This window comes from Heterodontus francisci, chromosome 43, assembly GCF_036365525.1.
Source record: "Heterodontus francisci isolate sHetFra1 chromosome 43, sHetFra1.hap1, whole genome shotgun sequence".
Lineage (NCBI taxonomy): Eukaryota > Metazoa > Chordata > Chondrichthyes > Heterodontiformes > Heterodontidae > Heterodontus > Heterodontus francisci.
Genome location: NC_090413.1, coordinates 13,784,885 through 13,811,694, shown reverse-complemented (window position 1 = coordinate 13,811,694; position 26,810 = coordinate 13,784,885). Strand labels below are relative to the sequence as shown.

The window sequence follows — 26,810 nt, the reverse complement described above, 5'->3', positions numbered from 1 at the left end:
ACTACCTGTTTTCCGAAATCTATCAAAGTCTGACCAAGCCTCATACACATTCAATAGGTCATCTTTCTTGTAAATTCCATCCAAGAATTCTAACAGACGATCCAACCCTTCATCAGTATCCAACTGACGAGCATCCAGTTCAGAAAACACTTTTCTGCTGATTTTACGTTTGGTAGAAAGTGACAATGCCTTGTTTCCTCTTTGGTCGAAATGTAACCCATGTCCACATAGCCACTTCATTCTTCCACTGGTCATATGATTCAGTCTCCGAAAACACCAGAGGGTAATCATACCCTGACAATTTGCACTTGCCTTCTGCCATATTTCTCACAACAGCCCTTGAGATTTTAGTTTTCTATCCAAAAAAAATTCCTATTTTCCAACCTTCAGCTTTAGGCAACCATCCTCTGCTACCATGTTAAATTCCAGAAAGCTTGTTATGGAAGGATAATGCTGGAGCCTATATTTACACAGTTTCACATTTATTGTGCAGAGAAAAAGGATTACAAACATGTAATTCCTCACTCAAACCCTCCACCAGTCCCAGTGAGTGTCTGCTTATGTGTTCAACTAAAACCCCAATTAACACTCTTCAGCTACATATAATCAAACCATTGATACACAAATAACACCAGCCTTGGACCCAGTCCCAGTCCCAGCCGTGTGCTCAGACTCAGTCCCAGCTTCGTGCCCAGACTCAGTCCCAGCCTCGTGCCCAGACTCAGTCCCAGCCTCGTGCCCAGACTCAGTCCCAGCCGTGTGCCCAGACTCAGTCCCAGCCGTGTGCCCAGACTCAGTCCCAGCCGTGTGCCCAGACTCAGTCCCAGCCGTGTGCCCAGACTCAGTCCCAGCTTCGTGCCCAGACTCAGTCCCAGCCGTGTGCCCAGTCCCAATCCTAGCCTCAAACCCAATCCCAGTCCCAGTTTCAGGTCCAGTCCTAGCCACAGGTCAATTCCCAATTCCAGTCTCAGGCCCTGTCCCAATCCCAGTCACAATCTCAGACCCAGTCCTAGCCACAGGCCCAGTCCTGATCGCAGGCTCAGGCCCAGTTCCAGTACCAACCTCAGGCCCAAACCCATTTCCGGCCTGGTTTAAATCTTAGCTTCAGTCCCAGACCCAAGCTCAGGCCCAGTCCCAATCCCCAATCCCAACCTAAGTTTCAATTGTGGCCTCAGTTTCAATCGAGGGCCTAATTCCAAACCTGGTCTCAGTCCTATTCCTTCTCCTAATGCTTCAGTCCTAAACCTGATTGAAATTTCAATTATTCCCAACATTGCAGGTCCTGATGTTACTCACTTTGTCTCTCTCTTTCTCTCTTTCAGATTGTTTGCCCAATAATCGCTGGCTTCCTTCACTTCTTCTTCCTGGCGGCCTTCTCCTGGATGTGTCTGGAAGGTGTCCATCTCTACCTCATGCTGGTCGAGGTCTTTGAGAGCGAATACTCCAGGAAGAAGTACTATTACCTCTGCGGTTACTGCTTCCCAGCCCTGGTGGTCGGGATCTCTGCAGCGGTAGACTACAGGAGCTACGGAACTGAGAAGGCGTGAGTAAAATAGAACAACTCTATGATAGAGTGGTGGGAATGTGGCACTCGCTACCACGTGGAGTAGTTGAGCAAAGATGCAGTTAAGAGGAAGCCAGATAAACACATGAGGGAGAAAGGAATATGCTAACAGGGTGAGATGAAGTAGGGTGGGAAGAGGATTGTGTGGAGCATAAGCACCAGCATGGACCTGATAGGCCAAATGGCCTGTTTCTGTACTGTAAATTCTATGCCTCTAAGAAAGGTCTCCACCTGTCAGATGTCAATAAAGAGAGAAACCTTTGCAGTGATTTTAAACCACAGTTTTCAAGAAATTTATTCAGCCTCCAACGTAACGGATTGAGCCCCTGACCTTGATTGTTATTCAGATATTCCGGTCAAACACTGGCGGGGGTGGGGATCAGTTTTAAATCACAGGAGGAACAGTGATGATCATTGCATTCTGATTAGACACCGTGTCTAAATCCCTCCCATAGTGGGCAATGGTAGTGTGACCCATAACATACGGGCTTGAGTTCAAATCCCATCCTGGCAAAGTGACCAAGAAGCTCTGTAAAATCCCAATTGGTTCACGAATGTCCCTTAGGGAAGGAAACCTGGGTATCCTGGTCTGGTCTGGTCTGGTCTGGTCTGGTCTCGTTGGTCTACATGTGACTCCATTCCCACGCCAACAGGGTTGACTCTTAACTACCCTCTGAAGTGGCCAATTGAACTACAATGTGTCAAGCTACTACCTGTAGTTCAAAAAAAAAGACCCACCACCTTCTCAAGGGCAACCAGCGATGGCAATAAATGCCAATTGTGCCAGCAAAGCCCACATCCCAAGATTGAATCAAAGGAAAGCAAAGTGTAGAAAGATAAAATGCTCTTTCTCTCCTCCCCCGCAACCCCCCCCCCCCCACAACCACTCCCTGTCGCAAAGCAGTCTATGCTCTAACAGCCCCTTCATGGGTCGAAATCTCACTCAAATCTCGCCCCCACCTGACCCTTGATCTGATCCCCAGGGTCAGTGCCGAGCCCATTTTCCTCAGAGGCGTACCCCCCTGCTTCAATCAGTCTAATATTTAGCTAAATGGTTAATACATTAGCGGCAAGGGGTTATGCTTCGAATACCTAATGCATTCCACAGATCCACTAGGTAATCTCCTCTGGCAATGTCCAGACAAATTCAGCACCAAATGTAGCCTTCAGCTCAAACTGGGGTCACAGGACAGGGGATAATCAGACCAGGACACACAGATCTAATTCAATCCACATTTTAAAGTCCTAATTTTTATATATTTCTCTGAGGAATTCCAATGTTCTCCTTTATAATAGAAACTGCCTATGTAAACATGTCATGTTGTAATTACACCCTCCCACCAGTGGTGGCGCTTCTTAACGTCAACTGGCTGTTTCTTTTCAGATAGTTTAAGTTATTGTTTTGTTTGCGGCTCCTTTCAGGAAGCATCAAAAACAGAAATTTTATGAGAAGGAGAGCTAGTCTTCAATGCTTTCAAGATTTCAGTTGCCATGGAGACAGGGTACTGTGGGCACTTAGAGCCTATTTAGCTTTTGAAATAACAATCTTTAAGCTGTGCAGACACAGTGAAGTGCTGCAGGTATTTGTGAAGTGAACACAGCCCATGTCATTGCTGTTTCATTAAGCATGAACTGGAAGCCTTTATTTTGTCCTGTACCTGTGGGATTGATATTAGAACAAGACAAAGGTTACAGCAGAGAAGGAGGCCATTCAGCCCATTGTGTCCGTGCCGGCTGAAAAACTCAAGCCACCCATTCTAATCCCACCTTCCAGCACCTGGTCTGTAGCCTTGCAGGTTACAGCACCTCAGGTGCAGGTACCTTTTAAAAGAGTTGAGGGTTTCCGCCTCTACCGCCGATCCTCATGTTTTTCCTTATGTCCCCTACATATTGACAGAGAAACACTTTCACTGTGTACCTGTGTTTCACAGGTAGAGTAACGTGCAGTGTGTCACAGGGAGGGTAACACACACTGTGTCACAGGGAGAGTAATGCGCAGTGTGTCACTGGGAGGGTAACACACACTGTGTCACAGGGAGAGTAACGCGCAGTGTGTCACTGGGAGGGTAACACACACTGTGTCACAGGGAGAGTAACGCGCAGTGTGTCACTGGGAGGGTAACACACACTGTCACTGGGAGAGTAACGCGCAGTGTGTTACTGGGAGAGTAATGCACAGTGTGTCACTGGGAGAGTAATGCACAGTGTGTCACTGGGAGAGTAACACACACTGTGTCACTGGGAGAGTAACACACACTGTGTCACTGGGAGAGTAACACACACTGTGTCACAGGGAGAGTAACGCACAGTGTGTCACTGGGAGGGTAACACACTGTGTCACTGGGAGAGTAACGCGCAGTGTGTTACTGGGAGAGTAATGCACAGTGTGTCACTGGGAGAGTAACACACACTGTGTCACTGGGAGAGTAACACACACTGTGTCACAGGGAGAGTAACGCACAGTGTGTCACGGATTGTACCACACATCCTGTTGTAGGAAAGACAACATGCAGGCTTTGGCAAATGAAGATGAGAAAATAAGAAAGACGTGCATTTATATAGCATCTTCCACATCCTCAGGACTCCCAAAGCACTTTACTCTAATGAAAAGTGCAATCACTGTTGTAATGTAGGAAACAAGGCAGCCAATTTGCACACAGCAAGCTCCCACAAACATCAATGAGATAATCTGTTTGGTGGCATTATTTATATTGTCCATGACACTAGTAGATGTCCCCTGCTGTTCTTTGAATAGTGGTGTGAGTTCTTATATATCCACTGCCGAGGCAATCTAACATCACATCCAAAGGCAGCACTGGAGTGGAGCTCAAACCCATGACTTTCTCTATTAGTAGGTATGAGTGCTGCCAACGGAGATACTCAAGAAGTCACTTTCAGTGAGTGACTTGTACCCGATTAGCAACTTACTGTGCTCAGCAGCAAGATTGCCATCCATCACTGGCAAACTCTACTGTACCGCCTCAGATAAAGTTAGCTGGCCACAGATGGACTACTCACATATTTTGCCCATGTTCAGCCTCTGGAAGCAGAAGACGGAGATTCTTTTCAGACAGGAGGGAGTGGGAGAGGGTGCTTTAAGCAACAAGGTCAGCAGCCTTCCAGCATGAGTAAAAACTAATGCTGAAAAAATTCCCCCTTGAGTAACATACGCCCTTGAGTCACATTCTCCCTTTGAGTCACATTCTCCCTTTGAGTCACATTTCCCCCCTTGAGTCACATTCCCCCATTGAGTCACATTCCCCCCTTGAGTCACATTCTCCCCTTGAGTCACATTCTCCCTTTGAGTCACATTTCCCCCCTTGAGTCACATTCCCCCCTTGAGTCACATTCTGCCTTTGAGTCACATTCCCCCATTGAGTCACATTCCCCCCTTGAGTCACATTCCCCCCTTGAGTCACATTCTCCCTTTGAGTCACATTTCCCCCCTTGAGTCACATTCCTCCCTTGAGTCACATTCTCCCTTTGAGTCACATTCCCCCCTTGAGTCACATTCTCCCTTTGAGTCACATTTCCCCCCTTGAGTCACATTTCCCCCTTGAGTAACATTCCTTCCTTTGAGTCACATTCCCCCCTTGAGTCACATTCTCCCTTTGAGTCACATTCCCCCCTTGAGTCACATTCTCCCTTTGAGTCACATTCCCCCCTTGAGTCACATTCCCCCTTTGAGTCACATTCTCCCTTTGAGTCACATTCCCCCCTTGAGTCACATTCCCCCCTTGTGTCACATTCTGCCTTTGAGTCACATTCCCCCATTGAGTCACATTCCCCCCTTGAGTCACATTCCTCCCTTGAGTCACATTCTCCCTTTGAGTCACATTTCCCCCTTGAGTAACATTCCTTCCTTTGAGTCACATTCCCCCCTTGAGTCACATTCCCCCTTGAGTAACATTCCTTCCTTTGAGTCACATTCCCCCCTTGAGTCACATTCCCCCTTGAGTAACATTCCTTCCTTTGAGTCACATTCCCCCATTGAGTCACATTCCCCCCTTGAGTCACATTCTCCCTTTGAGTCACATTCCCCCTTTGAGTCACATTCCCCCTTTGATTCACATTCTCCCTTTGAGTCACATTCCCCCCTTGAGTCACATTCCCCCCTTGAGTCACATTCTCCCTTTGAGTCACATTCTCCCTTTGAGTCACATTTCCCCCCTTTGAGTCACATTTCCCCCCTTTGAGTCACATTTCCCCCCTTTGAGTCACATTCTCCCCTTGAGTCACATTTCCCCCCTTGAGTCACATTTCCCCCCTTGAGTCACATTTCCCCCCTTGAGTCACATTTCCCCCCTTTGAGTCACATTCTCCCCTTGAGTCACATTTCCCCCCTTTGAGTCACATTCCCCCCTTTGAGTCACATTCCCCCCTTGAGTCACATTTCCCCCCTTGAGTCACATTTCCCCCCTTGAGTCACATTCCCCCCCTTGAGTCTCATTGCCCCCTTGAGTAACATTTCCTCCCCACACTCTTTGATAACATTCCCTTTTAAGCTTCAAGGAAAAGCTCATTGCCAGACATTAAATTGTATTTCAATGTAATATTTCACTGATAAATGCCTCTGTGTCCTGTCAGAGTTGATATTTAAGACAGGATATTAATCAGCAATGAGAGGTCAGTGAATGAGGCTGACTGGGCCATATTTATCACGAACATCATTTCACTCTGTCTAACTATCGCAGCTAACGCTTTCCATTTGCTCTTTTCCTCCATTTACCATTCCCACCTTTTTCTTCTTACTGATAATCATTTGTTTTCCTTGTCTCTTCATTTATTCGTCCATTTCAACTCTCACCTCCCCCCCACTCCTCTGACCATCCCCTTCCTCCTCCACACGCAGGTGCTGGCTACGAGTGGACAATTATTTTATCTGGAGTTTCATCGGACCGGTGTCCTTTGTTATTATGGTAAGTGCAAATTCTGGTACTTTGCAAGCTTCACAATGTGTGTGTGTGTACGCACGTACATGCATGTTGCTTGTCTGGATATTTCTTGATTGGCACCCCGTTTACCATCTTAAACATTCACTCCTTCCACCAGTGGCACACAGTGGCAGCAGTGTGAACCATCTATAAGATGCAGCACAAGGCTCCTTCGACAGCACTTCCCAAAGCCATGACCTCTACCACCTAGAAGGACAAGGGCAGCAGATGCATGGGAACACCATCACCTGCAAGTTCCCGTCCAAGCCACATACCATCCTGATTTGGAACTATATCGCTATTCCTTCACTGTCACTGGGTAAAAATCCTGGAACTCCCTTCCTAACTGCACTGTGGGTGTACCTACCCCACATGGACTACAGCGGTTCAAGAAGGCAACTCACCACTACCTTCTCAAGGGCACTTGGGAATGGGCAATAAATGCTGGCCTTGCCAATGATGCCCCCACATCAATCTCTTTTTGGTAGAGCGATGAATGTTGACCAGGGCACCAGGTAAACATTCTGCTCTTCGTCAAATAAAGCCACAGGATGTTTATCATCCACCTGACAGGACAGATGGGTCCTTGGCTTTAACAGGCCGAGGCCTGTTTCCATGCTGTCTTACTCTATGACTCTAACATCTCATCTGATAGACAGCACCTGTGGCAGTGCAGCACTCCCTCAGTACTGCACTGGGAGTGTCAGCCTAGGTTGTATGCTCAAGTCTCCGGAGTGGGTCCTGAAGCCACAAACCTCTGCCTGAGAAGCGAGAGTGCTAAAGAGGAAACCAGCGGTGAATTATAAAAGGTTTGGTGAGGTGAATTTATTTTTAAAATTCAGAATTGTTGCGTTGTTCAGCAGGGTCCTGTTGAGTTTCTTACTCCTCTGTGGCTCTGGTCTAAGATGCCCTTGGGCCGTTCTTGTAAAGCCTTGGGGGCTCTGCACGTGGTCCCACCACCACATTATATCTTCTGTTAGAGTATTCATGAGTGTGATGTTGTCTGGTCTCCCCCTCCCCGGCAGATGAACCTGGTGTTTCTGATGATCACCTTGCACAAGATGATACGAAGCAGCACTTCCCTGAAACCAGACTCCAGCCGGCTAGAGAACATCAAGTAAGTGAATTCCTGGGTGGCAAGGGGAGGAGGGTGGCGGTGGGGGGGAATGGGCGGGGGGGGGGGTGGGAGAGGGCAGGGGGAGAGGAGACGGGCAGGGAGAGGATGGAGGGCAGGGTGGGGTAGGATGGTGGAGAAGGAGGTGTGCGGTCGAAGGAGGAGGGGGGAGAGGGGAGGATGGGGATTGAGTGAATGGAGAAGGATGGAGGGCAAGGAGGTAAATGGGGTGGGGGAGGAAGGTGGGTGAAGGAGGGCATGAGTGATTAGGGAGAACGAGGTAGAAGGAAGAGTGGGACCGGGAGAGAAGACAAGTGGGGGGGGGGGGGGGACACCAGGGGGTTTGATGTGCAGCAGGGCTAGAGCAATGCTGGGGAGGTCTCATTGGCTATCTGAGAGCCAGATCGTTCCATTTTACTGTGTGCTTGATCGGAGGGACAGGTTGGGGGATTTTATTGGCTGCTGGACAAGGGGGAAGCCGGTGGGTAATTAATTCATTGGTTGGATGAGGCAGGATGGAGGGAGATTTAATTGTCTGCCGATGGATGGCAACGCTCATTGGCAGGGTTTCGTTGGCTACTGGATCGTTAAAGGCAGGAGGAGGGTTTCATTGGTCGAGGGGGTTAAAGTCTCATGTGTGAAGCGGGAACCTGCAGCCGCACTCCCAGAAAGAAGAACAAGCCGCTCACTTTTCACAAGAAGAAATAAAATGTGAGCTCGACCAGCACACAGTGTGGCCATAGGCCTGAAATTCACCAGTCGGCTTTCACTCGCCCAGCTGACCAACAGGCCCTGTCTTCTTCGGGCCTACGAAGCCTAATTCAGTTATTGGGAGGGAAGGGGGAGGGGTCCACAACCATAACCACCCCTCCCCCAACCCCCCCCCCCACCCACTCCCTTCCCAACGGCCCAATCAGCTAGCCCCTTACAAGGGGTCCGATTGATTGGGGGCGGTTCCAAATAGGTTAGGTGGTCCTTGCTGATGCTGCATTGTCGGTAAGGGTTTTGCCGATTCAGAGCGGACTCATGCAGTCATGACGGAATCGCCCAGGTCAGCCAAGAGGCCTCAGTATCAGGCCCCCGATTCCACCGGGGTCAACTTTTGGAATTCCTTTGATGCTGCACTCAGTGGGCACACAGGCCTGTGTGTGTGTGTGTGTGTCTGTTCTCCGGCCCCAGAGTCAGGCAGGGCTAAGCACGGACACAGTCCCCTCCCACTGACTCTGAACGTCACCGTACGTCACCAGACCCAGCCTAGGCACCTCATTGCTTGGTTGCTACACAGCCACCGCGGACGGCCTTGGCCACTTTAGTTTGGGCCCCCCCCCCCCCCCCCCCCACATATCAAACACATTGGGCATTTTCACCACGGAAAGGAGGCCCAATACTGGAGGGCCGCTTAACTTAAAGTGCAAGGCCTCATTAATGACACAGAAAGGCCCTTACAACAACCACATGGGTTTTTACCCGCCTCCCCAGGAGATCAGATGGCTTTGGGGTGGAGCGATACACCAGGCAGTTATGTGATCTCTCCCTGTCCGCCATTTCTTCGTATGTTCACAACACGGAGGAGGAAAGAGTTTAACATCATCAATGAGCAGGAGATGCTGCCCCACATTGGATAATGGAGGTCAGTCTCAATTAGCGGTCTTGATGCCTTCAGCTTTTGCCATGCCACTGAGCCAGTGACTGCACTGCTGGTTGCTAGGAGACCAGGGTTAGCCCCTGGCCATTGACTGGTGATGCTGAGGAAACCCCTCAACAAAGGTCAGACGTCGAAGGTCAACAGTAGAAGGTCAAGCAGTCAAAAAAAAAAAGGCTAATGGAACGTTGGAGGAAAGGCCAGACTTCAAAGGGATGGAGATTATGCGACAGCTTTGATGAGATTGCATCAAAAATGCCTTCAGTTCTGGGCACTGAACCTCAGGACGGATAATATTGCCCTTGGACTGGGTGCAGGGCAGATTCACCAAAATGATGATTCTGGGGCGAAAATGGTTGAATTATGAGGACAGTTTGCGTAGGTTTGGCTTGTATTCTCGTCAGTTTAAAAAACTGAGGGGTGATCTGATCAAGGTGTTTAAAATGGTAAAAGTATTCGACAGGGCACATAATAATTCCCTCTGATGGTGTAGCCAAGCACAACGGGGCGTGGTCTTAAAATTAGAGGCAGTCCATTCAGGAGGGAAATCGGGAAGCTTCATCACCCAAAAGGGAACTCTTCCCCCCCCCACTCCCCCTCAGAAGGTTGATGGGAGACAATCTCAAGACGAAGATGGATCAATTTATGTTGGATTAGGATATTAAGGAATATGGAGCACAGGTGGGTAAATGGGCTTGAGACACAAGTCGGGCATGATCTGATTCATGGGGCTGAATGGCCTCCTCCTGCTCCTATGCCCGAATAGCAAGTACGAAAGTTCTCCTTCCTCCGTGTGAATTCCGATCTGACCTTCAGTCGCTGTGTTGAAGCAACGATTCTGCTGCCTGGGTATTTCAGGCATGGCACTGCTCTGGAGCCCCACAGCGATCATCATCTGCCACAACCTGAGTTACTTTGCAATCCAGGGAGGGGGCGAACCCTTCAGGTAGGGGACCGACCGGGCAGAGGGGGAAAAGCAGGAGGAGGTAGGCCAAGTAGGTGAAGCAGAGGGGCAGCCAGAAGGACAAACGCATCAATCATCCATTGGCAGGGCTTTCACTTGATAGCTGCATCTTTCATATTACAGACACTTCACTAATAACAGGCACTGCTTAATCACCACAGCCCCTCATACCTACCCCAGCCTGCGTACCATTCCAGTCTCTGTACCGTCTCTGCCTCTCCAACCACCCCAACCTATCTTATCGCCACCTGCAACATCACCTATCCTATCTCACTATACGTTTGCACTGAACATTTCAACAAGTTTATTTCCCTGTTCTGTGTCTCTGCATCACTGTTTGATCATCTTTTACTTGCCTAGGCCCCAAGCTCTGACATTCCCTCCCTAAACCCCTCCACCTCTGCACCTCACTCTCCTCCTTTAAGACATGAGTTAAAACCTAACCTCTTCGACATCACCATACAGGTGCAGTCACGGTAGGGGGGAGGGGGGGCGGAGCGGAGGTGGGATGGGATGTGTGTTATGTCGGTGCAATGTACTATTGTGCGGAACATGTTGAGTGACTTTGACTTTGGACATCTTGTGTTGTCATAGTGGTGCAGTGTTACATTGGCATAGTGGAACAACGTGTACAGTCACACCTTTTTTTCATTCATTCATGGGATGTGGGCGCCGCTGGCAAGACCAGTATTTGTTGCCCATCCCTAATTGCCTTTGAGAAGGTGCTGGTGAGCTGCCTTCTTGAACCACTGCAGTCCACGTGGTGCAGGTACACCCACAGTGCTCTTAGGAAGGGAGTTCCAGGATTTTGACCCAGTGATAGTGAAGGAACAGTGAGATAGTTCCAAATCAGGACGGTGTGTGACTTGGAGGGGAACTTGCAGGTGGTGGTGTTCCCATGCATCTGCTGCCCTTGTCCTTCTAGGTGGTAGAGGTCGCGGGTTTGGAAGGTGCTGTCGAAGGAGCCTTGGTGCATTGCTGCAGTGCATCTTGTAGGTGAGCTGAGCAGTATGACAATTAGATTTTTTTTTTAAGATTAGAGATACAGCACTGAAACAGGCCCTTCGGCCCACCGAGTCTGTGCCGACCATCAACCACCCATTTATACTAATCCTACATTCCTACCAAACATTCCCATCTGTCCCTGTATTCCCCTACCACCTACCTACACTAGTGACAATTTATAATGGCCAATTTACCTACCAACCTGCAAGTCTTTTGGCTTGTGGGAGGAAACCGGAGCACCCGGAGAAAACCCACGCAGACACAGGGAGAACTTGCAAACTCCACACAGGCAGTGCCCAGAATCGAACCCGGGTCCCTGGAGCTGTGAGGCTGCAGTGCTAACCACTGCGCCACTGTGCCGCCCCATGTGTTAAGAGAATTGATTACTTCATATGACTGTGGTGAAACAAGGCAGCAAGTTGCTTCAATGGGAATTTCAAACTGAGCCCTGGTACCATCAGAAGATGCAGTGATCCCCAGGAAACAGATACTTAAGGAGATGTTGCAGTTGTGGCCTGGCCTACACTCAGCCAAGTTTGATGTTGCAGGTTGATGGGATCATTTACTAAATTGGACTTTTTAAAGTGACCTCTTAAAACTGTCCAAGGAAGCCCGCTGACCCCATTTCCAAAGCAGGCTGCAGTTTGACTACTTCCAGGCCCTCAGGCAGTGAGCACTATATTAAGGTCACCCGAGGCAGTGAGCTGCCCTGCAATACCTTCCATCTCCCACTAGATGGTGGCCACGAGCTGCGGAAAGTGCAAACTGTCTCTAAGTTCCTGACCTTTCCTGTCTGTTTTACAAATAATCGAGTTCTTTCGCTGCAAATATCCCATGCTCTTCCTCCTCTCTGTGTTTAATTCACCGCAGCACCATCGATCCTAAACTCAGAGCTTCTAAATTTTGGAAGGCTTCAGTTCTCCCTCCCTGCAGGCTGCCAGAATTCGAGATTGCTCCAGTCTAGCCATGACTGAATTGATCTGATCTTTTGTTCTGCTGTTTTATTCAAGATTAGCAATGTCTTGTGCAACAACTGGTGGCTGCTTGTGATAGCTCTAGGTCACTGCGTATTACTCTTGCCTCTGAGCCCAGGAGGTTATGGCTTCGAGTCCTCCTCCAGAGATTTGAATGCAAGGTCTATGCTGATGTTCCCAGTCCAGCCATGAGGGAACACTCATTAATCTGAAGCCCAGCAGGGCAGTACCTTCTGTCATGGCCTATATTTATCTCAAATAACAACAAAACGGATTCTCTGGTCATTAACACATTGCTGTTTGTGGGAGCTTGCTGTGCACAAATTGTAGTGGCTGTGTTTCCTATATTACAACAGTGACTACACTTCAAAAAGTACTTCATTGGCTGTAAAGTGCTTTGGAACATCCAGTGGTCACGAAAGATGCTGTCGAAATGAGAGTCTGTCTTTCTAGATTGGGCATCCGATGGTTTACGCCCTGATTTCCGCCCCCCCCCCCCCCCCCCCCGGACAGCTCACTAGTGTCCAGTCACTCCCACAAAGTGGCCTGTGTGACGTTAGGCATCACTCGTCAGTCCGCATTACGGCAGCAGGAAGGTGTGAGGGAGAGAGCGTTAAATAACTCTGTCTGAAAGCGTTCGCTGGAAACGAGCAATTATATAATTTGAACTGAAGAGCTGTCGCGATCCACATTGACTCGCATCAGCCTTCTATTTATAATAAAAACAGGAAATGCCGGAAATACTCAGCAGGTCAGGCAGCATCGGTGGAGAGAGAAGCAGAGTTAACGTTTGAGGTCAGTGACCCTTCATCAGAACTGGAAGAAGTTAACAGCTGTAAGAGGTTTTAAGCAAATACAGCGGCAGAGAGAGGTAGGATAGAACAAAAGGGAAGATCAATGATAGGGTGAACAGACTAAATGACAAAAGGACTAAATCTTTTGTTTCTTTATTTGCCCCTTTTGTCTTACACCATCATCCATTCTGTCATTTAATCTCTCCAGCCTTCCACCCAATCAGAGACCTTCCGGTTGGTTCCTTCCTCCTCCTTTCTCCCATACTTGCATTAAACCTGTTACATTTCTAACTTTTCCCGGGTCTGATGAAAATTCACAGACCAGAAACAACTGGGCTGCATCATCTGTGCCATCGGCTGCGGTCAGAAAAAATGGCGAGTCACGGAGCCGCCGCAATCTTCCGTGCGGCAGCTCATTTAAATAGCCGGGGAAGGCCTCCCCCTCCCCCCCGCCCCCCCACCCCGATCACATGGAGGGGGCGGGATGTCTGTCCCCAGCAATGGCGTCAGCTGCCTGTGCGCAGGTGCTGTCGCCATTTTTAAAGGGCTTCGAGTCCTACCGGTAAATTCAATTATTTAAGGCGCAAGGAAATAAAAATAACTAAAGACTTTTCTTCGGCCCCTCTCCCAACCCCTGCCCCCAGTAACAATTTAATTAATTACTTGCCCTCTCCCCCCCCCCCCACAAAACACTTACCTTGTCCACCTGACCCTTCCCACCATTACCAACACCAATGATGTTACCTTGACCCCCATTCCCCCTCCCGCACTGATAAACTTGCCTCCTCGCCCCCCACCCCGCCCCCCCCCCCTCCCCACCAGTGTGGTGCCTCGTTTCCCCGGACAGGGATCCGAAGGCGCGGGAGAGTCGGCCATCGGGCCGAAGCTCAGAGCGGGACATCTGGCGGCGACGTATCATTCATTTTAATATTCAAATAGGGGTCCCGTCGCCGAACACCGGGGGAGGGGGAGTCGCCACTCCGAGGCCTTGCCGCCCCTGGCAATGTCGGGCCAGGCCCTCCCGGAGTCGGGGTGCGTGGCGGCCCTCTCCCGGAGGCACCTTGAGGCCCCCACCACGGTCCCTGACCCCTGTGGGAGAACACAAATCCAGCCCAATCAATCTGTTTCTCCCCCCCTCAGACCCGCTGAGCATTTGCAGCATTTTCTGTTTCTATTTCAGATTTCCCACATCCGCGGTACTTTGGCTTTTGCGTCAGCCTTCTGTTCGTTCAGCTTTGTGCGCTAGGCCTGTTTGGCTGGTTGCCGATCCTCAGTCCCGGATACTGGGGCCGGAGCCCAGCTGCTGTTTTCCTCCTCTGGCTCCCAAAAGGATCGGGCTTAAGCTCGCTGTATCCGTAAGGGTGGGAGTACCCTCAGCGCAAAGGCCCCAAGCTGGAGTGGGAGTGTGAGCAGGGGTAAGGCCTGGGATTGATGACTTTCTGACCAGATTCGGCTCCGTGGGATCAGAGATCTGAAGCACTCCCGGTTTATTCTGCCTGTTAATTACTGGGTCATTCTGTCACCATGACTGAGAGCAACAGGAGTATAATGGTGCTGGGCTGGGACATTCAGGTCATGTGACATGAAGAGAGGGCTAACACAGAAATGACTGTAGTGACCGGGACTGCTTGCGATGCATCGTTCCAAAAATAACCAGTGGTTTTTTAATAATTTGGGAATGATTGAATGATAGTGACCTGAATCCAGCCATCCTGTCTCACATACCCGGTTCCTGATGAAGAGATTCCTTCAGGAACATTCCCACTAAGAACTCCTCGCAACACCCCCTCCTCCTACCCTTCATGGTTTTCACTGACCTTCCCCACTTTATACTCCTGAAGCAGATCCACACCCCTCCCCCACTCGTCACCTCCGAGACATTTTCTGCTCCGCCTTTGTCCTGGTTGCTGGGATCACACACTTCAATTTTAACATCCTCACCCCAGCGTTCAAATCCTTGTATGGCCTTATCCCTCCCTATCTCCGTAATCTCCTTTCGCACGTTCATTCACAGAATATGGGCATCACTGACAAGGCCAGCATTTATTGCCCTGGAGAAGGTGGTGGTGAGCTGCCTTCTTGAACCGCTGCAGTCCGTGTGGTGTAGATAGACAGGTGGGAAAGTAAGTTGGGAAGAGGACATAAGGAGTGTGCAAAGGGATATAAATAGGTTAAGTGCGTGGGCAAAAATTTGGCGAATGGAGTATAATGTGGGAAATGTGAACTTTTCCAATTTGGCAGGAAGAATAGTAAAGCAGCAAATGATTTAAATGGAGAGAGATTACAGAACTCTAAGGTACCGACGGATCTGGGTGTCCTGGTACATGAATCACAAAAAGTTAGTATGCAGGTAGAGCAAGTGATTAAGAAGGCAAATGCAATGTTGTCATTTATTGCAAGGGGAATGGAATATAAAAGTAGGGATGTTTTGCTAGGGTTGTATAGGATATTGGTGAGACCACATCTGGAGTAATGCGTACAGTTTAGGTCTTATTTCAGAAAGGACATAAATGCGCAGATGTCTGCTGTCACTGTGCTTCTTGAGAAAAACATAAGCAAAGACTTGTTGCTCATTTCTGGATTATTGTATGATTCTATATTATTTTAATGACTAGAGTCGGTTTAATCTTGTTCATGCAGTAATATCTTGCAGCGGGTGTGTGGCTAGACTGTATATGTAGCCTCAGAGTGAGTCGACTGCTATAGATCTGTTGCAGTGGGTGATGGGGAGGGAGTTGGAGATGGGGTTCTCAGTTGCTATGAGAGCTGGGCAATCCCCTGCTGACGGATTCATGGATCGCAAGTCACTCTTCCTCCTCCCCCCCCCCCCCCCCGGGCCGTGCTGATCGATTCGCCTGGAATGGGATCAGGGCATCGGGACGTTGTCCTCCCCGAGAAGGGGTCCCAGGGTGTGAGTGAGTGAGTTTGTGCACGTGCTGCATTACATTGACTGGGATTCAGTGTAGTGTGGTGTACCAATGCAGGGGGTGGCCCCCATTACTCACGAGGGGTGATTGTGTCCCCGCCCCAGTGTCATTGTTTGCACATGCTAGGGTTAATGCCTTCCTGACCCCAGACTGACTAGGTACAGATGCCAGTGTATCCTAATATTCTCACCATGTCACTGGAAGATACATCGACAAGTTGTTTAGTGGCAATAATATTGCAGTCGTAACCCAACCTTTTTGGCAGGTCCGTGACCGTCCCCCTACCCAGACCGGCACATAACCTCCATCACAGCACGAGGCTCAAACTGGGAGCAAGACCACACCGAAAATGGCCTTTGAGTCTGTGTTTGTAGATGGAGCCACTCTGTCCTGTTGGGTGCACTGTAGTTCCAATGGATTATTGATGAGGTTGGCCGGAGATAGATGGAAGTCCAGGCAATGGGACAGGCTGTTTTTGGACTGTGGGACTTTTCCTTGTGAGGTGGTCACTTCTTGATACCCTTCCCGTCACGGGGTGGCCCCATGTTCTGTGCCGATTGAGAAAGAGATCAAATGGCTTCCAGTGTGGGTAATCCAGAGTCTTTTGATAATATTCCAACGGTGAATCTGGGCACCTTTAGAATTAAACGTTGACTTCAACCCAATTAACCTGATAATCCAGTCACTTAATGACGTCCTCCCCCACCACCCCAACTCACACCTTAGATTTAATTTTGTATAGAATTTTTAGTTTTATAATAGAATTATACGGCCCAGAAGGAGGCCATTCAGCCCGTCATGTCTGTGCTGGCTCTTTGAAAGAGCTAGCCAATTAGTCCCACTCCCTCCTTCTCTTTCCCCATAAGCCTGCAAATCTATCCTTTTCAGGTATATTTTTCCAATCCCCTTTTGAGAGTTACTATTGAATCTGCTTCCACCGCCCTTTCAGGCAGTACGTTCCAGATCACAACAACTCGCTGCGTGAAAACAATTCTCCTCATCTCCCCACTGGTTCTTTTGCCAATTATCTTAAATTTGTGTCCTCTGGTTACTGACCCTCCTGCCAGTGGAAACAGTTTCTCCCTAACTACTCTCGCAAAACCCTTCATATTCCGCTCATGAGGAACATTATCCACCCCCAGTCCCCTCCTGTATCAGTTTGTGGGCAAGCCCTTGATAAGTGCAACTCCAACACAGGCCCTGGAATGATAATTCGGGTCCTCTTCCCAGTTATCCCAATTATTTGAGGCCCTTCTTTATTGTATTGATAGCTCTGTTCCATCTTGCAACATTGGAGGAGTCTCCTCATACACAGTTTTCCCCTGACTGCCAAGTTTACAGGACTTCCATTTCCCAGACTTGACACCCGTTCCGTTCATGAAAACATAAGGACATAAGAAATAGGAGCAGGAGTAGACCATTCAGCCCTTCGAGCCTGCTCCGCCATTCAATGAAATCATGGCTGATCTTCTACTTCAACACCATTTTCCTGCACTATCCCCGGACCCCTTGATGTTTTTAATATTTAGAAATCTATCGATCTCAGTCTTAAATATACTCAACGATTGAGCCTCCACAGTCCTCTGGGGCAGAGAATTCCAAAGATTCACCATCCTCTGAGTGAAGAAATTCCTCCTCATCTCAATCCGAAATGGCCTACCCCTTATTCTGACTCCCAGCCAGGGGAAACATCCTTCGTGCATTTACCTTGTTGGAGCCCTGTAAGAATTTTGTATGTTTGAATGAGATCACCTCTCATTCTTCGAAACTCCAGAGAATAAAGGCCCAGTCTATTTAATCTTTCCTCATAGGGCAATCCCTCCATCCCAGCAATAATGTGCACTGATAGCAAAGATAACCCTTGGAATGAACAAAAGCGTGGTTGAGTAATGGATTTCGAGAAGGTTTCTGAAGGGGAGAGAAGTGCAGAGATGCGAGGGTCTAGGGAGGGACCTCCCAAATCGTGGGCCAAGGCGACTGAAGGCTGTGCCCCCAAGGGAGTGGGGGAGGGGAGGGTGAAGAGAGGGGGAGAGACACAGAAGCAATCAGAGTCTGAGAACCAAGTGGTGGGAAGGAGGGGCTTGCAGATAAAGATAAGGAAACTACATGTAATATGTTTGCTGACTGTGAGCCAGTAAAGATCAGTGAGGTTGGGGAGATCAGTGAGCGGGGTTTTGTCAAGACAAGATATGGGAAACTTGCATTTCTGTAGCACCAGGATAATCCCAAGTGTTTTTTAGAAAATGAAGCACTTTTGAGGTGCTGTCACTGTTGTAAAGTAGGAATGTGATAAATGATCAGTGATGTTGAGTGAGGGATAAATATTGGCCAGGACAATGGGGAGAACTCCCCTACTCTTCTCCGTATAGTGTCATGGGATCTTTTGCATCCACCCGAGAGGGTAGACAGGGCCTGGGTTTTAATGTCTCAACTGAAAGACAGCACCTCTGACAGTACAGCACTCCCTCAGTACTGCACCAATGTGTCAGCCTGGATTGTGGGCCGAGGTCTCCGCAATGGGGCTTGAACCCACAGCCTTCTGGCTCAGCAGTGAGAGAGTTGCCAACTAAGCCACAGTAAAATTGGAGGATGGAAGGAGAGTATTAAATGAATTGAGTCTGGAGGTGACAATGCGAGGGTGGCTGAGGCAAGGGAAAAGGCAATATCGCAAAGGTGGAAATATTCAGTCTTGATTGTTAATAGGCCATGGGGTTGGAAGCTCAGTTCAGAGTCGAAGAAGATGAGATTTCACATGGTCTGAGTGAGTGGCCAGGGAGGGAAGGTGGAACCGATGGCAGAGTTTATGGTGCAGGCAGAAATCTATGGCTTTGATCCTTGCAGTGTTGAGTTGAAGTTGTAACTTGGTGTCTGACAGCACGGAGGCTGCCTTGAGGTCATGTTGCAGTTGCTGTGCTGAATGTCACCAATATGGAGGTTGACTGCAAGCCTGAAGACCACGTCACTCAGGGAGCATGAAGGTAGGTGAAGAAACAGAGGCGGAGCCAAGGATAGATCCTTGTGGGAATTCCAAAGGTGACAGTACAGGGACAGGAAGAGAAGTCATTACTGAAGATGTACTCTCCAAGTTTGGATAGATAGGAATGGAACCAAATGTCTTAGTTTGTCTCCTTTGGCACTTGAGGCAATGAAAGAAAGATAGGAACAGGAGGAGGCCATTCAGCCCATCAAGTCAGTTCTGCCATTCATTGAAATCATGGCTGATTTGTGACCTAATTCCATATATCTGCCTTTGCCCCATATCCCTTAATATCTTTGGATTACAAAAAATCTATCAATCTCGGATTTAAAATTAATAATTTATCTAGCATCAATTGAGTTCCAAACTTCTACCACCCTTTACGTGTAGAAGTGTTTCCTAATTTCACTCCTGAAAGGTCTGGCTCTAAATTTTAGACTATGCCCTTAGTCCTCAACTCCCCAACCAACGGAAATAGTTTCTCTCTATTAGTTCCCCTGAATATTTTGAAAACTTTGATCAAATCACCCTTAACCTTCTAAATTCCGAGGAACACAGCCTTAGTTTGTGTGTAATCTCTCCTCGTAATTTAACCCTTGGAGTCCAGGTATCATTCTGGTGAATCTACACTGCACTCCCTCCAAGGCCAATATATCCTTCCGTAAGTGTGGTGCCCAGAACTGCTCACAGTAACTCCAGGTGTGGTCTAACCGGGGCTTTGCACAGCTGAAGCATGCCTTCAACCCCATTGTATTCTATTCCTCTAGATATAAAAGCCAACATGCCATTAGCCTTTTTGCTTATTTTCTGCAACTGATTTCTTCCACTGCTGTCTCGGCAGAGTAAGCTATTTAACTCCAATTGGAGTATCACTTTGTCATGTATACGAATATACGAGGTTAGGCACGCTGCTCCATCTAGCCTGTCCCAAAGAAGAAAAGAATGAATTGGACCCTTCACAACTTCAACATGTCCAAAGCACTGTTGTAATGTAGGAAACGCAGCAGCCAAATCGCGCACAGCAAGATCCCACAAACACCGATGTGAGAATTACCAGATGGTCTGATTTGGTAATGTTGATTGAGGGGTAAATATTGGCCAGGAAACTGGGGAACTCCTCTTTGAAATAGCGCCATGGGATTTTTTTTGACATCTGATGGAGAGGGCAGACGTTTAAGTCTCATTGAAAAGACGGCACTTCCGACGGACTCCCTCAGTACTGCACTGCGAGCGCAAGCTTAGATTTTTGCGCTCAAGTCTCGAGTGGGACTTTGAACCCAGGACCTTCTGACTCAGAGGTGAGAGTGCTGACATGGGTAATTGTGAGTCTTATGCATCACATTACAGACACTCCCCACCTCACCCCACCCAGGAGAGCTTTAGAAAATAGATTGGGGGGAGGGATGATCCAGAAAATTCCACTCCATCATCAGTCCAGGAGATCACGTTGGACTTGATTAACGTTACACAGTATGTAGGTTTTGTACAAGAGGGTCCTCAAACCCAGCCAGAAACAGGTCCGACTCTCGCTTAAAAGAATGAAACAGATTAGGATGCTTATATCAGCTGATCATGATTCTCAACTGTTAATGTTTATATTTGCAAGTCTGTAAGAGACTCATCTTTTCTCTGATTCTATAATGTAGACAGCTTGTGAGTCTGATTCACAACCCCTTACCGGGTGGCTGGTGCACTGCCTTTTATCTGGCTCCTATCTTTCGGTCTGTTTGGCTTGAGTGCCCCGACCTAGAGTTATACTTCCAGCAGTGTAGCTGTCTGGGTCATGGGACCACGTGTGCATTCCCACCATGTCAAGGGAGGAACCAAACAAGGACTGTCCTCCAGAGCTGGACAACAGAGGAGAGGTGTTGGAGGAGAAGTATATAATAGTCTATTGTATCAAACACTGCAGAGAGGTCAGAGGAGGGTAAGGAGAGATAGTGGGTCACAGTGATGGAGCGTGCAGTTTGTGATTTTGGCTAGACTCATCATGGGACTTCATGAGTTGGTTGGAAGCCGACTGGAAGAATTTCGAACAGAGAATTTTTAGAGAGCTGACAACACATTTGAGAACCTACGAGAGGTCGGTGAGGTTAGATGTGGATGGTATTTGGAGAGGACAGATGGTTTTGTGAGGAGTAGGTGATGATTACACAGCACAAAAGGAGGCCATTTGGCCCATCGTGCTATTGTCATCTCCTAGAAGAGCTGTCTAGTTAGTCCCACATTCTTGCTCTTTCCCTGTGGCCCTACAACTTTTCTTTTTCAATTATTTATCCAATTCCCTTTTGAAAGTTACTATTGAATCTGCTTCCATCATCTTTCAGGCAGTGTGTTCCAGATCACAACACCCCGCAGTCTAAAAAGAAACTCATCTCCCCTCTAGTTCTTTTGCCAATCATCTTAAACCTGTTTAGCCTTGAGGTTATTGATCCTCCAGCCAGTGGAAACAGTTTTTCCTTATTTACACTATCAAAACTTCTCATAATTCTGAACACCGCTATTAAATTTCCTCTTGACCTTCTTGTCTCGAAGGAGAACAATCCCAGTTTCTGTCATCTCTCCACGTAACTGAAGTCCCTCATCCCTGGTAGCATTCTAGTAAACCTCCTCCTGTCCCAGCTCTTGACATCCCTTCCTAAAGTGTGCTGCCCAGAATTGGATACAATACCCCAGCTGGGGCCTAGCCATTGTTTAATAAAGGTTTAGAATAACTTCCTTGTTCTATGCCTCTGTCTAGAAAGCCAAGGAGCCCATATGTTTTTTAAACATCCTTATCAATTTGTCATGCCACCTTTAAAGACTTGTGTACCTATACCCTCTGTTCCTGTACCCGCTTTAAAATTGTACCATCTAGTTTACAGTGGTGGTTCTAAAAGGGAGGGGGGCAGTGTCTAAGGGTGGGGAGCCATCAATAACTCCAGCTAGGACACCAAGAGTAGTTGAGCATTCAGCTGTTGAGTGGGATGATGGTGAAAGAGGTAGGTATCATGGAGAAAGGTTTATTAGCCTTCTGGTCAATGGGAAGGGAGAAGCTGAACATGGACACTGTTTCTAATGGACAATCCTTATTGTCTCTAAGCTGCACACACAAGTGGGTTCAGGAATGCAACAACTGTTGATCAAATGACACTAGGCAGTCGGGTGTGATGAAACAGGCAAGGAACTACAAGAAGGACCTGGGAAGTGGGTGGCACATGGGAGCCAACAAAGATAAGTGTTACAAACTGAAAAATTAATTACTGAGCAGTGCTGAGCAAGTTTGGGGAAGCACAGTGACAGCAATGCTGAGTGGGTGCAGGCACCATGGAGACAGAACCAACAAAACAATCCTGAGTGATAATGTTAATCAGTTGAGTACATGTAGGAGGTTGTCACGTTGGTGTAAAAATAAAAACCGGAAAGGTGGCTCAACCATGGCTTACAAAAGAAATTAAGGATAGTATTAGATCCAAAGAGGAGGCATATAAAATTGCCAGAAAAAGCAGCAAGTCTGAGGATTGGGAGTAGTTTAGAATTCAGCAAAGGAGGACAAAGAGGTTGATTAAGCAGGAGAAAATAGAGTATGAGAGTAAACATGTGGGGAACATAAAAACAGACTGTAAAAGCTTCTATAAATATGTGAAGAGAAAAAGATTAGTGAAGACAAATGTAGGCCCCTCACAGTCAGAAACGGGGGAAATTATAATGGGGAACAAAGAAATGGCAGAACAATTAAACACATACTTTGGTTCTGACTTCACAAAGAAGGACACAAATAACCTCCCAGAAATGTTAGGGAACCAAGGGTCTAATGAGAGGGAGGAACTGAAAGAAATCAGTATTAATTAAAAAAAAAAGTGCTAAGGAAATTAATGGGGTTAAAGGCTGACAAATCCCCAGGGCCTGATAATCTACATCCCAGAGTATGAAAGGAAGTGGCCCGGGAAATAGTGGATGCATTGGTGGTCATCTTCCAAAATTCTATAGACTCTGGAGCAGTTTCTACAGATTGGAGGGTGGCAAATGTAACCCCATTATTTAAAAAGGGAGGGAGAGAAAAAACAGGGAATTACAGACCAGTTAGCCTGACATCAGTAGTGGGGAAAATGCTAGAGTCTATTATAAAGGATGTGATAGCAGAACACCTGGAAAGCATAAACGGGATTGGACAAAGTCAGCATGGATTTACAAAAGGGAAATCATGCTTAACAAATCTACTGGAGTTTTTCTGGATGTAACTAGTAGAATAGATAAGGGAGAACCAGTGGATGTGTTGTGTTTGGATTTTCAGAGGCTTTTGATAAGGTCCCACATAAGAGGTTAGTGTGCAAAATTAAAGCACATGGGATTGGGATAAAATTGGATTGAGAATTGGTTGATAGACAGGAAATAGAGAATAAATGGGTCTTTTTCCGGGTGGCAGGCAGTGACGGTGGGGGAGGGGGGGAATTAGATTAGAGATACAGCACTGAAACAGGCCCTTCGGCCCACCGAGTCTGTGCCGAACATCAACCACCCATTTATACTAATCCTACACTAATCCCATATTCCTACCAAACATCCCCACCTATCCCTATATTTCCCTACCACCTACCTATACTAGTGACAATTTATAATGGCCAATTTACCTATCAACCTGCAAGTCTTTTGGCTTGTGGGAGGAAACCGGAGCACCCGGAGGAAACCCACGCAGACACAGGGAGAACTTGCAAACTCCACACAGGCAGTACCCGGAATCGAACCCGGGTCCCTGGAGCTGTGAGGCTGCGGTGCTAACCACTGCGCCACTGTGAGCTGCGAGGAGGATGCAAAGAGGCTCCAGTGTGATTTGGACAAGTTGGGTGAGTGGGCAAATGCATGGCAGATGCAATATAATGTGGATAAATGTGAGGTTATCCACTTTGGTTATAAAAACAGAAAGGCAGATTATTATCTGAATGGTGATAGATTTGGAAAGGGGGAGGTGCATCGAGACCTGGATGTCCTTGTACACCAGTCGCTGAAAGCAAGCATTCTGGTGAAGCAGTTAGGAAGGCGAGTGATATGTTGGCCTTCATTGCAAAAGGATTTGAGTACAGGAGCAAGGATGTCTTAATGCAGTTATACAGGGCCTTGGTGAGACCACATCTGGAGTATTGTGTGCAGTTTTGGTCTCCTTATCTGAGGAAGGATGCTCTTGCCATGGAGGGAGTGCAACGAAGATTTACTAGGCTGATTCCTGGGATGGCAGCATTGACGTAAGAGGAGAGACTGGGTCAACTAGGCCCATATTCACTAGAGTTTAGAAGAATGAGAGAGGATCTCACAGAAACCTATAAAATTCTAACAGGACTAGACAGGCTAGATGTAGGGAGGATGTTCCCGATGGCAGAGGAGTCCAGAATCAGGGGTCACAGTCTTAGGATACGGGGTATGCCATTTAGAACCGAGATGAGGAGAAATGTCTTCATTTAGAGGGTGGTGAACCTGTGGAATTCTCTCCCGCAGAAGGCAGTGGAGGCCAAGTCATTAAATATATTCAAGAAGGAGATAGATATATTTCTTAATGCCAAAGGGATCCAGGGATAGGGGGAGAAAGCGGGAACAGGGTACTAAATTAGACGATCAGCCATGATCTTTTTAGAGTGACACAGCAGGCCCGAAGGGCTGAATGGCCTACTCCTCCTATTTACTATGTTTCTATGAAGCTGTTTCGGGTCATGCCTTGAGCACTGCATTTGGTTCTGATCAACACGATACAAGGGGAAACTCCCTGGAGCTGATACAGAGAACAGTGCCTGGTGTCAGAGGGGCTGGGTTACAAAGGTCTGAGAATGCCCAGGCGAATGAGAGGGGGTTTTATATAGAGATACAAGAGAACGGGTTAATGCTGAGCGCGGTTTCAAGTTAATCCATGACTTCAGGACAAGTTCAGGACTGACATCGGGATATACTTCCTCACACACGGAATGAGCTCTGGCAATAAAGTTGCCAACTCTCCAGGATTGGCCTGGAGTCTCCAGGAATTGAAGATTGCTCTCTGGGACACTGCTGCAAACATAAAAAAAAAAAATCACAGGACCTTTAAACAAAATTGTTCCTTTCTATAATTTTCTTTGCATGTTTTCACTTATTCATTATAAAAATATTGAAGTGGGGTAAAGTGACTGCTTAGCCACAATCAGGAAGCAGGTAACAGAATCTGGCTGTTTCCCCATTGGCCATAGGATGGTGGGTACTGCGAGGATGGGCGTGTCAGACGACCAATGGTGGAAGTGTGGGAGCGGGGCGATTTGAAGGCAGGAGGTCATGTGATGAAACCTCCAGGAATACATCCAACAAGAGTTGGCAACCCTATCTGACATGGGGAGACAAAAACCTCAATGTTGTGTTGGGGGGAACACTGCTTACTACAGTAGGGTGAGATAGATGGACCCAAGGGCCTCCCTTGCCTATACCTGTCTTTGTGATTCACTATGTTTAGTCACAGGGCCTTACCTGGGAGGAGATTTACAAAGATGGTGCCAGGACTGGAGAATTTTAGCTATGAGGAAATATTGGATAGGCTGCGGTTTGATTTCTTTGGAGCAGTGGAGGCTGAGGCGGGATTTAATTGAGGTGTACAAAATTATGAGGGGCCTAGATAGAGTGGATTGGAAAGACATATTTCCCTTAGCAGAGAGGTCAATAACAAGGGGGCATAGATTTAAAATAATGGTGGATGGATTAGAGGGGAGATCAGGATACATTTTTTCACCCAGAGGGTGGTGGAGGTCTGGAACTCACTGCCAAAAAGGGTGGAAGAGGCAGAAACCCTCAACCCATTTCAACTGTCCTTGGATATGCACTGGAGGTGCCGTAACCTACAGTGCTACGGACCAAGAGCTGGAAAGTGGGATTAGGCTGAATAGCTCTTTTTCAGCTGGCACAGATACAGTGGGCCGAATGGACTCCGTCGGTGCCGTCAATTTTCTACATTTTTACCTACGTCCCCAGCCTCCAGTAACAGAAGCAGCAGGACAGCGGGGAGTCTGAGCAAGGAGGTAGGGCTGGTGGATGCTTTCAAAAGCATTCTGTATCCCTCTAGTTGTTAGATTCACAGGACGGGAAAGGGACACCCCTGGGGCATTTACCTAATGAAAGGAGAAACAAGATACAGAGGGTAATGATTCGAAATTTCTCTTGCCATTGAGTTTATGCCAAACTTAGACAGAGTGGAGAGGTTTGGCTCCTCCCCGTGTTTGATGGGCCATTTAACATTGCGGGTCAGATCTGTACCTCGTAGTGTATGGACAAGAGGAGGAATTTTTATTCTGAATGAAAATACCATCGGACTTGATGGTTAATTCAATCATTTAAAAGATCCTGCATTTGCCCTGTACTAATTTTCGAGATCACTGTTGTGTTCACTGTGCCCTGATCCTGGATCTGCCCCCTGACTTTGACCTTGTCCTCTGGCCCTGACCCCTGCCCTTGTACCCTCGCCCTTAAATAGGAACTTACATAGGAATTCCTAAACAATAAAAGACTAAGGTCAATCTCATTTGCCTTTAACTATCCTGATCATCACATGATACGGATGATGGAGTTGTATCACCTGTTATTCCCAAGCAATGCTGTACATCCCAAGGCCTGCCCCTCCCCACCAGCCCTAGCCTGACCTTTCACCCTGGGCTTGTACCCTTCCCCTGAGCCGGCCCTGGACCTCCCTCTGGACTGACACCCTCCGTCTTGACCCACTTCCTTCCCCCTGGGCTCACACCCTCCCCCTTGGGCCATACTATCCCCTTGAGGCCACATTCTCCCCCTGGGCTCACACCCTCCCCCTGAGCCCACACCCTCCCCTTGAGCTCATCCCCTCCCCCTGGGGCCACATCTCCTCCTTGGCCAGACCCTCCCCTCAGCTCACCCCTTCCCCCGAGCTCACACCCTCCCCATGGGCCTGCATGCTCCC

General features: G+C 48.0%; 1 protein-coding gene across 1 annotated transcript in view; it reads left to right on the top strand.

Moving 5' to 3' along the window:
- Positions 1-26,810, top strand: part of LOC137355542 (adhesion G protein-coupled receptor L1-like) — a 392,986-nt gene that overhangs the window by 319,928 nt on the left and 46,248 nt on the right. Inside the window, exons 14-16 of the mRNA XM_068020788.1 lie at positions 1,323-1,543; positions 6,417-6,483; positions 7,524-7,615. Coding sequence (XP_067876889.1) covers positions 1,323-1,543; positions 6,417-6,483; positions 7,524-7,615 — 380 coding nt within the window. The remainder of the gene's footprint in view (positions 1-1,322; positions 1,544-6,416; positions 6,484-7,523; positions 7,616-26,810) is intronic.